This window comes from Neodiprion virginianus, chromosome 1, assembly GCF_021901495.1.
Source record: "Neodiprion virginianus isolate iyNeoVirg1 chromosome 1, iyNeoVirg1.1, whole genome shotgun sequence".
Taxonomy (NCBI): domain Eukaryota; kingdom Metazoa; phylum Arthropoda; class Insecta; order Hymenoptera; family Diprionidae; genus Neodiprion; species Neodiprion virginianus.
The window spans coordinates 39,366,971-39,381,488 of NC_060877.1; the positions used below are offsets into that span (position 1 = coordinate 39,366,971).

General features: G+C 43.9%; 1 protein-coding gene across 3 annotated transcripts in view; it reads right to left on the reverse strand.

Annotated features, from left to right (window-relative positions):
* The window catches only part of LOC124310531 (alpha-catulin), a 47,781-nt gene that overhangs the window by 9,745 nt on the left and 23,518 nt on the right, over positions 1-14,518 (reverse strand). For 2 of the 3 annotated variants that reach the window (XM_046774585.1, XM_046774583.1), the window contains exons 2-10: positions 8,638-8,827; positions 5,998-6,275; positions 5,674-5,919; positions 5,339-5,602; positions 5,011-5,265; positions 4,748-4,907; positions 4,530-4,648; positions 4,071-4,400; positions 590-796 (exon numbers count right to left, since the gene is read on the reverse strand). In XM_046774585.1, the coding sequence (XP_046630541.1) occupies positions 590-796; positions 4,071-4,400; positions 4,530-4,648; positions 4,748-4,907; positions 5,011-5,265; positions 5,339-5,602; positions 5,674-5,919; positions 5,998-6,275; positions 8,638-8,827 (2,049 nt within the window). The remainder of the gene's footprint in view (positions 1-589; positions 797-4,070; positions 4,401-4,529; positions 4,649-4,747; positions 4,908-5,010; positions 5,266-5,338; positions 5,603-5,673; positions 5,920-5,997; positions 6,276-8,637; positions 8,828-14,518) is intronic. The other variant, XM_046774584.1, reaches the window with a different exon arrangement.

The following is a 14,518-nucleotide window of genomic DNA, read 5'->3' on the forward strand; positions in this document are numbered from 1 at the left end:
TGTTTTATAAAATTCGAGCAGGCTACGGTTTTTCTTCATACGTTGGTGTTGTCGAAAATTGGAAGTCGAAATTTATAAATTAAGAGCAATGTTGAATTTATAAAAAATAGTTGTGGGGCACGGAGTCGACCAAATAATTCTCACGAATGGTTTACAATCAACAACTCAATTTGATTAACTCTCAACGCACAATGACAACTTTGCAATAAAATTAACAAGAGTATTAATTTTCACCAGCTCTATCGTTCTGTGAAAATCTTTTACTACTCTTTGAAACTCTTTGTACAAAGTATTTTTATTATGTCACGTCATCCTGTACGATGAGATAATCTCGAGTACTTCATTGGCATGATTCGAAACCTAACACAGTCATCTCGACGTGTATGTGTAACGTGAAAGCAAAATAAAAAAAAAAAGTAAAAACAATTAAATCAGTCCCAATTCAACGGTAGAATGCGAAAATCCTGTTTCAAAATGAAAATATGGACGAATCTGGAAATGTGACGGCAAAAATTCGGTGCAGTGCAAAGACTAGAATCAGACAATATCGATGAAAGAGCTGAATATTCATATTTGCGTAAGTGCTGACCTTTGTGGCGCAGACGAAGCAGGTTGTGACCACTTTCGATATAACGTTCATCAGGTTTTTAGTCTCTTGTATAACGTTGTCGACCTTGGTGAATGTCGCGGCTTTTCCAACGGTGGGATTCTTCACCGTGAACTGAAGCTGCTGGACGTAGGTCGGCACTCGGTCCAAGTTCTCCAGAAGCTCCTTCTTGTGAGGTCCGCCCGGCACCTGCGCCCACGTAAAACTGTATCCAGGCTTTCATCCCAGCCTTCCTTCGCGGCAAAGCAAACGCCTTTCCCTCCCTTTCCCGTTTTCCCCCTTATGTCCGTGTGGTTACTTATTTTTTCACTTGTCTTTCTGATCAGGTGTATTATAAGAATTTTTTGCTCTCTCATTGACAATTTACAAACCTCACGTTGTGGATAATTTCGCAACACGACACGAAGCTCGATGATTTAGGCAAAAAATTGGAAGAACTGAAGGTCCTTCTTTTTGGAAGTGAATACGGTTCGAAAGAAAACATTTTATTTCGATTGCTGCAAAAGGGTTGTTTTCGTTTCTTGATTAGTCATCAGTGTCGTTAGTTCGTGTCTGAATAGTCGATGAGGGAAAACGCTGAGGTCGACGCAGTCGTGTTGACAGGAAACACGTTTGCTTTGCATTCATTCTAACAATAAATTACACGTTATATAATGTACTATTGTAGACAGCGGTCACGAATTTTAGATATAACAAAAAAAAAAAAAAAATGTAAAACGAACTATGCCTAGATCTATGTGTTATTTATTTCCATTATTTTATCCATATTTAATTTGTATTGATCAATGGCTGTGATGTGTCGTAAACAAAGACATTCGTAAAATACACTCTCATCTAATGTGGCGTGTGAGTAAATTGGTGATAATGTACGATCTATTATATTATGTGACTCTACGAGACAGAGACAGACAGAGAGAGAGAGAGAGAGAGAGAGAGAGAGAGAGAGCACAATGCACAAACTGGTGTATAGGTTTATAAATGTTACAGTGATGTTTATCGAATATGTATAATGTGTGTAGAGATAGAGAGATGAAATGATCGAACGTGTCAGAGAAACAGAATATTACTTAATAGAATATGTTATGAGACTGCGAACGATAGTGAAAAAGTACAGACCTTCTCGTCTATGCTAGCTTCTCAAAAAATAATGTATCACAACTCTGTCGAAACTCGATTGACCTGCATTCGTTTTGTATCGGATCGGTGACGGTTGAACGGTAAAAATGTTCTGGTATCATGTTTTATACATAAAAGAAACACAGAAAAATGAATGTAAAGAAATATTAAACGACTTAGAAAGATGAAGTGAACTGAGAATTGAACAAAACGAGAAACGTGGGAGAATTTGAGTAGCCAGCAGAGACTTTGAGACATAATTATTCATGCCCCAGTGGAGAGATTGGAGGAAAAGGGTACCACAATGCACATAGACGTCGTCCGCAGACAGACGCGAAGCATTCCCGTAGCATCTAAAACACACCTTTTACTAAACGTATACACAAAAAATTCTTTATAGGTTTACATACACAAAGATAAAGATAACAATGCCAGATAGATAATACGATATGTATGTACGTAATCAGGTACAATTACGAAATCATAAATCCAAACCAATGTTATTTTTATAATCTGGACTTCTTTTTCTTGACTTTTCTTTTAATTAGTTAAAACCGTGTCAAGTGCCGCTAATTCGGGTAAGCCGGTCCCGATTTTGCAGCCCTGTTTTGTTGAAGGTATACGAATAAGCAGGCGGTATTAATACGTATGGTTATTAATTGTTCAAATCGATAGCCGCACATTCTTGGAGAGTCGTCGTAAAGGGCGACAATATTTCGCCATCGTAATCTTCAGCGTTGAAACGTGATCGGAATTGTTTTAAGTCATTCGAGAAACGGAAGCATAAGTGGCTCCAAGAATGTGCTCGATAATGGTTTAGCTAATTATTTTTTAATTCTCGAATGAAGTATGTGAGCGACGTTTGATTTATACTTGGGGATTAATTGGTTGGTACGTCGCAGGAAACACACGTTATATCGTTACGGGGGTAGCTGTAACTTCGAATGCCATTATTTCACCTCGGGGCTTAGGAGAAAGCGATCAAGTGGCATTAACTGTACAATGATAAATACGCTTTAGCACTCAAGGATATTACGGAGAGTCGTTCGTACACCAAATTTGCCGGAACGATGGTAAAATTCTTCAGTTATAAAACTTCATTTGTCAACCAGTTGTACTCGAAATACAGAAAAACGTATGAAAATTTTGAAGACTCTTTGTGTGACACAGTACAGTAACGTGATTAGATTGCCGCGTAGAAGAGTGACGTCGATGCTTCCTGAGATGTGTAGTTTTAATTTATTTTTGTTTAAAGGTGATAATTATCTACGTCATTCAAATGGTTGGCTACGTAGTGTTTATCGAACGGGAAACGATTTTGGACAGCAATGTAAGTATCAGTATTCAACAGTAAAGAACATGTAACGATGCGAAATATTACTAGGATAAAAACGGCACGCGTTCTGAGCCACAAATTAGAGTCTGCAGCCGGCTATTATTACTGCGACGATGATTATCAACAACACATGTCTACGATGTAGATGAAAATTTCTAGCCCAAAAGGGGATCTATGTTTAAAAGATTGAATAAACAGTTACCTGGATGGTTAGAGGCATTCAAGAGCGGGGTAAAAGGGTTTTATAATGATGATACAAAATTCATTTCAAGATAAGAAAAATGTAGCGTCTCGCATACGTGTTTATAATTCAGCGAGAAAAATAGAACGATTCAATGAGAGATGACAAAAGAGAAAAAAGAGAGAGATAGAGAGAGGGGCGACTAGATATATAATTTGTGCCTAGCTATGGGAGGGTTCAAAGGGGCAGCAAACGTTTTAAATCGAACAATATCTAAGGCTAAAAAACTGGGATTAAAGTTATTTCCAGTCTTGTAATTGATCGGCCTGCGCAATTGCTACCCTCGAACGCTTGAATTAAATTAATGACCGCTTATCCAGCACGCGGCAATTTCCAACGATAGGTAGGAAGCGAAATCGGTATAATTGGAAACAACTCTAATCTTATTTACATAATGATAGTATAATAGTATAAGGAGTAACCATAACCAAAAACTGTTGGGTAGAAAAAAGTCTCGGCATGAACCGTATTCGTTAACAGTATTATACAGTAATTTCAAGATATAAGATACAAGATAATATGATGTAATGTACAGCCATGGAAAAGAAATCGTCACAATATAGCATTGCCGTACAATCACTTCTCGGATGTTGAAGTTTCGAGACAAAATGAGAGAAAAAAAAACACAAAGACGAAAAAAAAAGAAGTAAAACCAAACGGTATAGTAGCAGGTATTGCATGTGGCAATAATTGCATGATCGTCTAAAATTATAAATAACGTATGACGGTGTTAAGTAAATGTATAGCAGCCTGAAAACGATTTGACATACCTGGTAGCTGAATTGTCTCACAACTTTGTACAATCTGTTTGCTTCCTCGGCGAAATACTCAGCTTGCGTGAAGAGGTCCTGGGTCGTCTTCAGGGCGCCCTCTCCTCTGGTGAATTGGTACATCGAGAAAGCCATAGACGACATGTTCTTGGCTCTTTTTACGATGTCGTTGTTCTCCTCGAGAGCCGACCCGCTTTCCTGCCACTTCTCAGTTTCTGCATCCATCTCCGACGTTATCAGTTTCATCTCGAGACCAGCCTTCGCTATCTTGGCTTGCTCCTCGCTGTCCAGTCGCACAGGCTTCAACGGTTTACTCGTCGTTCCGTGTTTCTACAACCAAAATTTTGACTCAGACTTTTTTCACAGGTAGTCTCTTGTCAAGACTAGAATTGACGTTCTGAGTTTTCGATCGAGAAGTTCGCTACTGGCAGTCAATTCTCTAGTCCCTTTCTCACTTACCCCTGGTCGCGGAAGCGACATGTAAACCTGCTTCTCGGGTCGATTCTGGCTCAGCTCGAGGACGTCTTTTGCGACCGCGGTTACGTCGGACATGAGCCACTGCCACATGTCGGCGAACACTGAAATTTTTGCGACAGAACGATGATTAGATTGCGTCATAGATCCAACACGGGATTTAAAGATCCTGAGGTTCGATCTCCGATCATTGTCTCACAAACCTTCGAGGTTCTCTTTTGCGATTTTACTCGTCGGATGCCTCGCCAAGGTGTGAGCAGCCGTCACTACCTGCGGTCCGTATATTCTCAAGTTGATTTCCGTGAACTTGGCCGAGACTTGGAGCGACTCCGAGAGTGCCACGTGTCTCAAAAGCTTGCAAACCTGTAAGCACACAACTGCAATGAGCATGTCAGCCAAGCCCAGGATCGAAAGAAGCGTCAATTTTTGTTCGAAAGTTAGCCAAAGATAAATGCTGCAGGCTCACCTCGAGAATGTGTTCAATGTACTCGTGAAACCGATCGCTACTCTCTTGAAGCCTGTCTATGTCGTTCGCCAGGGCGAGATTTCGGATGGTGGAGACAAGCTCCTGACCCGCCTTGGTGACCTGTCCAAGGTCGCCAGCCTGCTCCATGGTGGTAGTACCGAGTTGCTGGCGGAGATCTCTGGTGGCTCGCAGGACCCCGAGAACGGCCTGTTCCATTTCCGAGCTCGGTGAGCCTCCACCGCCTTCAAAGTTCTCCTAGGACGAAATCACGCACTTACGGCAACGTCCTTTTTCCACGCTAATGGCGGACGCTACAAGTTCGACTCACCATGCTGTTTCCAATCCTCAAGAGTTGGTTCAGCTCGAGCTTCGCCCTGTCGCACAGAAGGAGAATGTTCTCTCGGTGCTCGTGACTGGTATAAGCACTGTCCGTGAAGTCCTGGGTTCTCTCGACCACGGTGTCCAGCGCCCTCGTCAAGGTCTCTCGACACCCTGGACCCAGCAAAGTCATTCTCGTCGTTTCCACCAGACGCTCGAAGTGTTTCAGTGCTGAGCATACGGTGCTACTGTCCCAGTCTTCTTGCTGGGGATTCTGAAAGCACACCGTGTCGTTAACCGTCCAAAATTCAACGTAGCCTGGCGCAAGGCAGCGCATCTCTTTACCTGTGAGTTGGTATAGGATTGCTGGGACTCGCTGCAGTCCAGAACCCCATCCTTGACCACGTAGTGTATCAGGTCCATGGCTCTCCTCATTTGGCAGAACACTGTGTCCCTATTTTCCTTGGCCGACGGGCATTCCGGGTGCCTGAGGCAGGTTTTGCTGGAAGTGAGAAGCATCATGGTGCTCCTTTCAAGGACTTGACGAGCGGCGGCCATTTGAGCTCTCCGCCTTTCGTCCTTGAGGTCATTCTGGAAGCGGAAAGGTGTTTTTGGTGAATGGCATTCGCGGTGTTCTAACGGCGCGTCAGACATATCAAAAACTCCCACCTGTCGATCACCCGTCAGGTGGGCCAGCTCCACCATCTCGGCGCCAAACTGACTGAACGCTTTCACGAACTCCGTAAAGTTCGAGACGCTCTCGAGGCGGCCGAGACTTCGTGCGACTTTGTCCTTGGCCAGGAGAAGCTGCTTGACTACAACTATGTCGGCCAGGAGCAGCACCCGGGTTACCGATCCCAAAAGGCATCGTGCCGCTCTCACAACTGACCCTCTGTCCGCCAAGCTGTCCTCCATCGCGCATTCGCACAATTTCTCAATGGCTGAGCCTGGGACGTGACGAAATTTTCGATTGCATGATATAATTTTTCATCTAACGGTGGCGAACGCGAACTAGGGAAAAGCGCGATGTTGGATATAAGGATAGAAAAGGAGAGGACCGAATAAGAGGAAGTTGGACTAGGTTACAAACGATCAGGTGACCCACGCTGAGAGGGTTAACGGCAGCACGACACACGAAGCCATTCTATTAAGGAGTAATTTCCTGAGTTAGAGTGTCACCTATATTTAGCTCCAAGGCACAATATTGCCTTTGGCTATCAGCGGCGAGTACCAACACCAGAACCCGCCGGAGGGTAGCTCACTGTTTCGTGTCATCCCACCCAATATCACCTTTCGCTAATGAAAGCTAAGCCTCTTTTTCCCGAGTCAAATCGTATGGAAACAGTCTGCGGCGAACGGCTATCCCGTGGTGGATGTGAAGTGCGTGCGTCTTATCGTTGACTCGTCCCTGGCGAGTAAGAGCAAGATTTCTTATTCGGTTAATGATATCAAATGGAATCGTCGAGGGAAGAGAGTCCGCAGTCGAACGATAACATTCCATGCTCAACAAACAGCGCTGAATCACGAGACTATAGTAAGTATTCAATGTATGCGTGAATATACGTGGGCGAACTGAATTGGATCGTTAGATCGACTTTGCGAGGTATTTCTCACCCTCCCTGCTACCTTGATAATGAAACCTTAGAACGTTTCATGCAAATAACTGCGACCGTTGACCATGGCGTATATTCTCTATTCCATCTATTCACGTGTATTGTGTTTCGCCAGCGGCGTTCATTCATCGTATCCGACGATCCTACGTGAATTTGGCAACGTTTCATCGATTGTACAGCTACGGAGATTCGTTCGTTATTAGTTCTGACTCCTTTACAAATGCAGGACGTAGACGTTCACTCTTGAATTCAATGCAGACTCGTCAAGGGGCGTCATTATTCACTCCAACACATAATGGCTCAGGACCGGTTTTGTCCTTGCAAATAGACCTCATTGACGTAAAAAAGAATCCAGCGTACTAATTGTCGCGGCACATTAAAGCCATCAAGAAGCAAGTACTCTTTACTCCCAATGAATGTAACAAAGTCCATGGGTACAATGTGACAAGTTCTGGTTGTCAATGCCGTTTACTTGCACATTTACTTGCTCGAGCAGGTCGGTACGTACCATAAACACTGGAATGAAGACGTGAAACGAGCTTTGCCAATTAGCGATCTGGCATTTTGGCATGCATAATCAAGAAGGTTTTGAAGAATTTTGCATAATGATAGGTAGTTGCTACCGTAAATATTCATCAAGAACCGAATACTCTAGAAGAGACGACGATTGCTGTCGACCCACCACAGACGTCCTATTTACAAGTTAACTTTACCCTGACCTTAAAAGTTTGTCAGTCTCAGAGTGGCTTGAAGATAGAGAGGAACCCTAGCGTACTATGTATATGTACTCACAGAAACGTTGAATGTGGTCGCAAAACTCGGCTGCATTCAGACTCTAGGTTCCAGACGAAGAGGCTACCGAGGGCATTGATCGATGCAGTTTTTTGCCGGCTACCAGCCCATTTCATAAACCCACCGACACATCGACCCGCTTGATTATACACGCTGTACCTAAAGCTACGAGTTGTCGAGTTGCCCCGTAAAAAAATCTACGCAATCTTAAGCGAGGCACACTTAGTCAAGGTCGAACTAATGAATTACACTCCCAAGTGAAAGAAATGAAAACAAAAAACCGAGTCTTATATATTACGTTAGCCCAGTTTCTTTCCGGTCTTTCGGAAAAAAGAGTTTAAATCAACCTAACTTGATTTTACGGTATAATGCGGTGGGTTGAGAGAGAAATATTTTCACCTCTGAGCTGCATTTCAATAATATTAATTGACCTTGAAAAGTTTTCGAGGGACGGCCACTGTGTTAAATATCAATGTAAGATCCTCGTCCTGTTAAGTTCAGTAGAGCAGATCCAAACGGATCAATATTATTTGGTATATCGTTAACCAGTTTGTTGAACGAGTTGACCAGGGTCATGGTTTCTGTGTCGTGTACTTCAGACGCTTAGAGTTTCTTTTCAACGTTCTCCAAATTCTTGAAACAAACAAAAGATTCATCCAACCGAAAGCGGCGTAATACGGGGAAAAAGTGTACAAGACGGCTGGGTCTGAATGTCGTTGCAGGAAGAGAATAAATTCGCAGTGCTTCGAGCCTGTCCACGTGACGTGGAATTGAGAGAGCATAGAGAAGAGGAGGACGCTTTGGAGAGCGTTGAGTAACTGGATTAGCGGGAGGAGAATTGGCTGATTAAGGTAATAAAATTGGGTTATACAGGCATCGAAGAGAAGCGGGCAAGTATAATTACCAGCAGCTCTAGCTTCCTTGCAGGCCTCGTACATGTCCTGTTTGATCTCGGGGTTATCGTCGGCGATGGTTTCCCCGACGGTGACGAACCTTTCGACGGCCAAATTTACCGCCTGCCCGACCCTGGCGACGGCTCTGAGACTCCGGTCCGAACATAGCGGTCTTTCCCGGTGGGAGACTAGGGTGGATATCTGAAAGCACCACGTAAATAGCCGTGAGAAAAAGCGATCCCTGGAGATGTCACATAATTGGATTTGACTTTCAGCTCCAAGCTTGCCGATAGTCAAATACAGTGTTGTCGATAGGTACAGCTTGTTACACATATTATGTCATTCTCATGGCAGTTGAAAGCAACGGCGGAAAGTTGGCGGCCGGAATAGCAAGGGTCGTTCCAATTGTAATACCGATGCACAACGAAGCGGGCCGAGGTACAACCGTGCAAATGACATCGTCTTCCTCACGCAACTGAACAATACGCATTTTAAGCTCGTGACGCTTTGACGTCGCGACGTGGAGGCTGGCAGTTGTTGGACCAGCCGAGATAGGACAGGCAGCGAAGACGAGTGACAGAAAAGCGGCGACGAGGCATTGTTTTACCGTATGAATACCGGCACAAAGGACTGAAAGTCAATTCTGGCCGTACCACGTTTGTCCGTGCAGGCTGTGCTTTCGACGCTTTCGTTGAAGCACGCCGAATGTTTGTTCAAGAGACAACCGGAGCAGTCCAGAGTTTTACAATTTAATGACGGGTCGGAACTGCACGGAGGCTTCAGACATCTCCGTTTCGTCTTTCTCTTCCTTCTTTTCGGGAAATAATTAGGAGAGTTTGGATACACAGGAAGAGAACGCGTTCTCATCATCGCGCGCTGATGAGGTTTCGACTTCGATGCATATTGTGTGTCTTTTCAAAGAAGACCCAGGGTATTGTGCCGTCCGACCTATTCTAGCGATATATGTATAATACCGGGCCACTTCTGAAAGGACAAAAGAAAATTGAGTGCTTCAATTTTAAGGAATTGTCAACTCTCGACGGCCGACTTGAGAGAGCTTTACCCTGGAGTTGGACAGGCTCCGACCATTTGGCCCTCGGCCAAATGTCAAAACTACTTAGGCGTCACCCCGCCCTGTCTTCCAAGTGAAAATAATGTAAAATGACGCAGTAAATAAATCGTTAAGGCTCGGTATAGCCACGCTACGAAAAGAGATAAGATGTTGGAAAGATGTAGACTTACTTATAGTTCGATGAAAAAACAAAAATGACGACAGGAGCGGACAATTTGAGAGCCACGAATATCGGAGAAACAAAACTCGGAAGGCAAGCTCGTCTTGCTGACATCGTGGCGAGGGGCGGACGAGGTTTGAGGAGGTGGCTTGCTCTGGGCTTTCACAACAGGGGTATGAAGCTGCAAGTGTCGCGGTGCAAAGGTCGAGTGACGAGAAGTAGGGTTAAACTTGGCGGCAACCCCGGCGGAATATAGCCTACTGCAATTTACGCCAAGTCTCTAGAGTGCAAGTGCGAACCTTGTGCTGCCTTAAATTATTATACCAATCCGACACGTGACAGTCTTGTGTATACGAGTCGTCTATGCGATATACAAATAGCGAGCGTTGACGTATCGAGGCCTTGCAGATCAATCCAAAGCGTATTTTTGGGATATTTTTGAGATTCTCAAGTTTTTGAGCGATCAATTTTCAGGGAAACGACACGAAATAACGAGCTGCGCGGTGACGCTGTGTCGTTCTCTCGGCGAACAGAGTGTAAATGTTTTCACATTTGCGTTACTAGAAACGCAATGCGATGACGTCACATCTGTCGATTCTCTCCCAGTGTTCTTGTTTTTGTTTAGTGTCGCACATAAGTAGTTTCGCTTCGAAAGATCATTGATGTTCGGTTGAAAATTCATGTCTGCAGAAATTCATTTCGGTTTAGTGCCATGATAGTCAGGAATGCTGGTACAAGTCACGTGAAGATAAATCAATATATTCAATTATAATTTTTCATCGCAAAGACTGAAACGGTTGTTCGTCAGTCCCAAGAAATATCAATTAGAATGTACTATAGCAGCATCTAGATCTTTACCGATTTGTCAACGTCAACTCGTGCCACCGATTGGAGCCTCCCAGTCATTAGCTTTGCATCTCGGCAGTTACTCCAATCCCCAGTGCGGAACAAATGTCCAACGATATTTGAATATACGAGTCTGCTGAATTTTTCTTTCCAGCCAAGTCGCATCTGGCGATCTCTCAGCCGGGTTTGAAAGTAAAAAAATAACTGCGTCTACGTGTCAGAGTCAAGTGCAGCGCTGTTCGAAAGTCATCGCTTTGCTTTAGTAGACGGCGAGTGGCAGGCAGGCAGGCAATTCTGTAGGGCTAAACAAGGTGAGCTAGGGTGGCGAGTGAAAAGGCCGACAATGCAAAAGCACCGCGTCTCGCGTGGATGCGGCGTGTCTAAGACGGGGTAGCCACAGGGGTGGTTGCACGTTTCCGCACAGGGGCTGAGAAGACAAAATGACGACGAGCTGCAGCATCGCCACGATATTTCGCTTCGCTCCGCAGGTTTTACTGCAACGCAAAGCACCGCTATACGGTGAACTTTTTTGCTCGAGTTAAGTGTGACTTCGGCTGGATTAAAACCGATTTTTTTGACTATGACTTTTTCCCGCTCGTACTTCAATCGTGTTTTATGTACATACAAGAGATAGGGTGGTCCTTAAAGAGGTCATTTTTGAATTTCGATCGGCTCACCCTCCAAATCGGATTCACATCATTGAAAAAAAAATTCTCTAATTCTTTCAGATTCTTATCTCAATTCTAATTCCTGCTTCAAGAAGGGTGGATTTCCCCATTCAACCCTTTTAGGGAGACATCAAATTTATCGAACGGATTTAGATGAAAGTTGGTTATAGGAGGTTTTTGGGGTCGCTGATTACGAATTTGAGTCCAAAATTTTAACTTCAAAGTGGCGGATCCAATATGGTGGATAAAAATCCATATTGGATGCACCATTTTGAATTTTGTAATTCCGAGTTCAGATTCGTAATCAGCGACCTCGAAAACCCCCGAGTACCGAGTTTTATCAAAATCAAATGACTTTTTGGATTTCACTCCACCATATTGGATTCGTCATTATTAATTTTCAAATTTTGAGTTCAGATTCGTAAGAGACGACCCAAGAAACCCCTCTATACCAAATTCCAACTAAATCCGTTCGGTAGATTTGATGTCTCATTGAAAGGTTTGAATCCACCCTCTTTCGGACACGCGTTAGAGTTGAGATATAAGACTGAAAAATATAGGGACCTATTTTTGAATCATCTGGAGCCAATTTAGGGGTGAGCCGGTCGAAATTCAAAACTGATCTTCTTAAGGACGACCCTAATAAGAGGTATCTTTGTCTATCAATCAGGGGTTGCAATACCGGATATTCGGGAAGTTCAACTGTCCACAGTTGATAAAAAATCAGTTGGAGAGCCAAGCCGGCATCGGAGAAACAAACCTGAAGCCTGCGTGATGTTCCGATTCATTGTTTCGTGAAAGTGCGGCAAAAAGGGAAAAATTATGAAAACCATTAGAGCTCGCGAGCTTGAGCATGGCAAGGTTATAAAAGTACACTTATCGCATAGCGACCTTTTGACCTCTGCCATTCGCCCTCAGCTCCTGCGGCCACTTCTTCTTCTCTTCCACAAGCCTTTCCTCTATTTTCTCCAACTTTTTTATCACTTTTTTCCACTCTTTATCTCCACGTCTCGCTTACTCCACGTATCTACGACAGGTAGACGACGACTCTCGTGCGACGCGGCGAGAGAAATGAAGACGCTTCGCATTCAACGCCGCGCGTCGCGTCCTTCGGGCTTCGTTCACATATAATACCTACGGGCAGCCACATCAATTCCTTTATCATTAGCCACGCTTCAATTAGCCGACCATTTTCGATCAGCGGGGGGTATGGGGGCAATAAATTCAAGTCCCGAAACCAAGGGATGCCCCGGAGCCAAACTACCCGATCCTGCAGTCTGGAACTTACCCGGGAGCCAAACTCAAAAGCTCGCCTCTCGAACCCGGGCCACGCTTTCAAGTAATTTCATCGAATTTTCACCGTGCTATTGGTTAGGATATTAATACCTGTCACGGAATCCCCTCGCTAAATATAAAGGAGCGGGCAGATAGTTCGGTGAAATATTGCGAGCGATGAAGGCGGATCATCACCGCAGTTCGTATTCTCCCCGTTTCTCGCGGGGGTGAGAATTTCGTACGGAAGTCGTGAAATACGGCCGGGAATTTCTCGGCCTGAACTCTCTGGCTAAGGAATTACTTTATTATGAATTACAATATATATATACCTGGATGTGACCGCGTCATTATTGTTAGAAAGAAAAAACTTGGGGAAATAAAAATATATTCCCCATCTTATCTCCTTATCACTGTTTCACGCAGAGGTTTGACTTTATTTTCCTCCGCTTCGATAATTACCAAGAGGTCAGAACGACGGGTGATTAAGACGTATGACAAATAACGCTGATGGGGAACGAAAACTACTTCGATCAGCATGATAACGTGTAGGTAACGTAATGAGCTGGGCCAATGCAATCTGTATAGTCGTGCAAACGCGGTTGGAATATGATATACGGTATGAACCCCGTTCCGAAGCATGCACGATCGAGTTGCAGTAGTTGTGGGGCTAATTACCTAGTTCGTATATAGAGTAGGTCTATCTTGACACGACGAGTAGGCGCGCAGGTAGAACGAGTATATATTAATATCGTTGAACTCACTAATTATATAAAGGCGCCAAACGCCATTAGATCCTTAATTCCATATTAACAAGAGTTAAAAACGAAAGAGCAATTATTAACAATTTTGACTTCACGATATATAATTGTGTAATAAATAAATCGAGTTGCGTTGCAGCTCGTTTCTGTAGCCGCACGGTAAGAGAAAGAAAAGAAATTTCCGTTTCACCTACAGTACGTGAAATTTTCAATCACGGAGAAACAGTGGGAGTAATTCATATACACGTATTGGCTAATGGTTTGAAAATCGATATCATGCATCGCGTCACCGTATAATTGCATATATGGACGATTATCGGTCAATTTGGTACAACGCAACAGTCCTTGAAATTTCTGCTTCGACGTTTTCCAATTTACTGCAAATCACGATGCGGTTGAAAATAACGAGAGAAAAATATTGAGAATACGATGTATTTGTACAATTTGTACTGGCGAATCTCTGCAAGTCGTCTAATTTTTAGGCAAAATCTCAACGCAGTTGTACTAAATTTGCATATTGTCAGCCTCGATTTGTACCAAATAGTAAATATTTCATTCTCGAAACGCACGTAACAAGAGGAATGAAAATTGCCAGACAGCCAATTTTCGAGAACTTGAATTTTTCGAATCAGCCCGACGGAAAAAGATGCCGGAAAAAAATGTAAAAGTTCCAAAGCCCGTTAAAATAGCTTTTTCCGGAAGGCAGCGGAAGGGATTCCTTACACCGTCAGCACCGTGCAGGTGTAAAATCCTTGGAGTTTCCGGTCGCCTCGTGCCTTCGTTTGAGTTCGGCTTCGCATCCGCGATCAACGAGACGCGTTCCCCCATGTTTCAGGATTCCCGGGGCGCGTCGCAAGCTCCTCATCGCAGCTACGTATCCATTATATTCCCTAATACAAGCCTTGGGGTGACCCAATTCTGCCGATCAACTCGCGCGAGAAAAATTACCGAGCTAATGATGCCGGGAGTGGCGGAGTATAATTTTTGCTCCTCGTGGCTGGTGTGATGCGAAAGCTTGCACGCGCGGGGATGAAAAACGAAAAAATTTCTAACGAAAATTTCAGCCCCGCAGTTAGATCTTGATTAAATAAACTTGGTCTCCGCGCGAGTTGG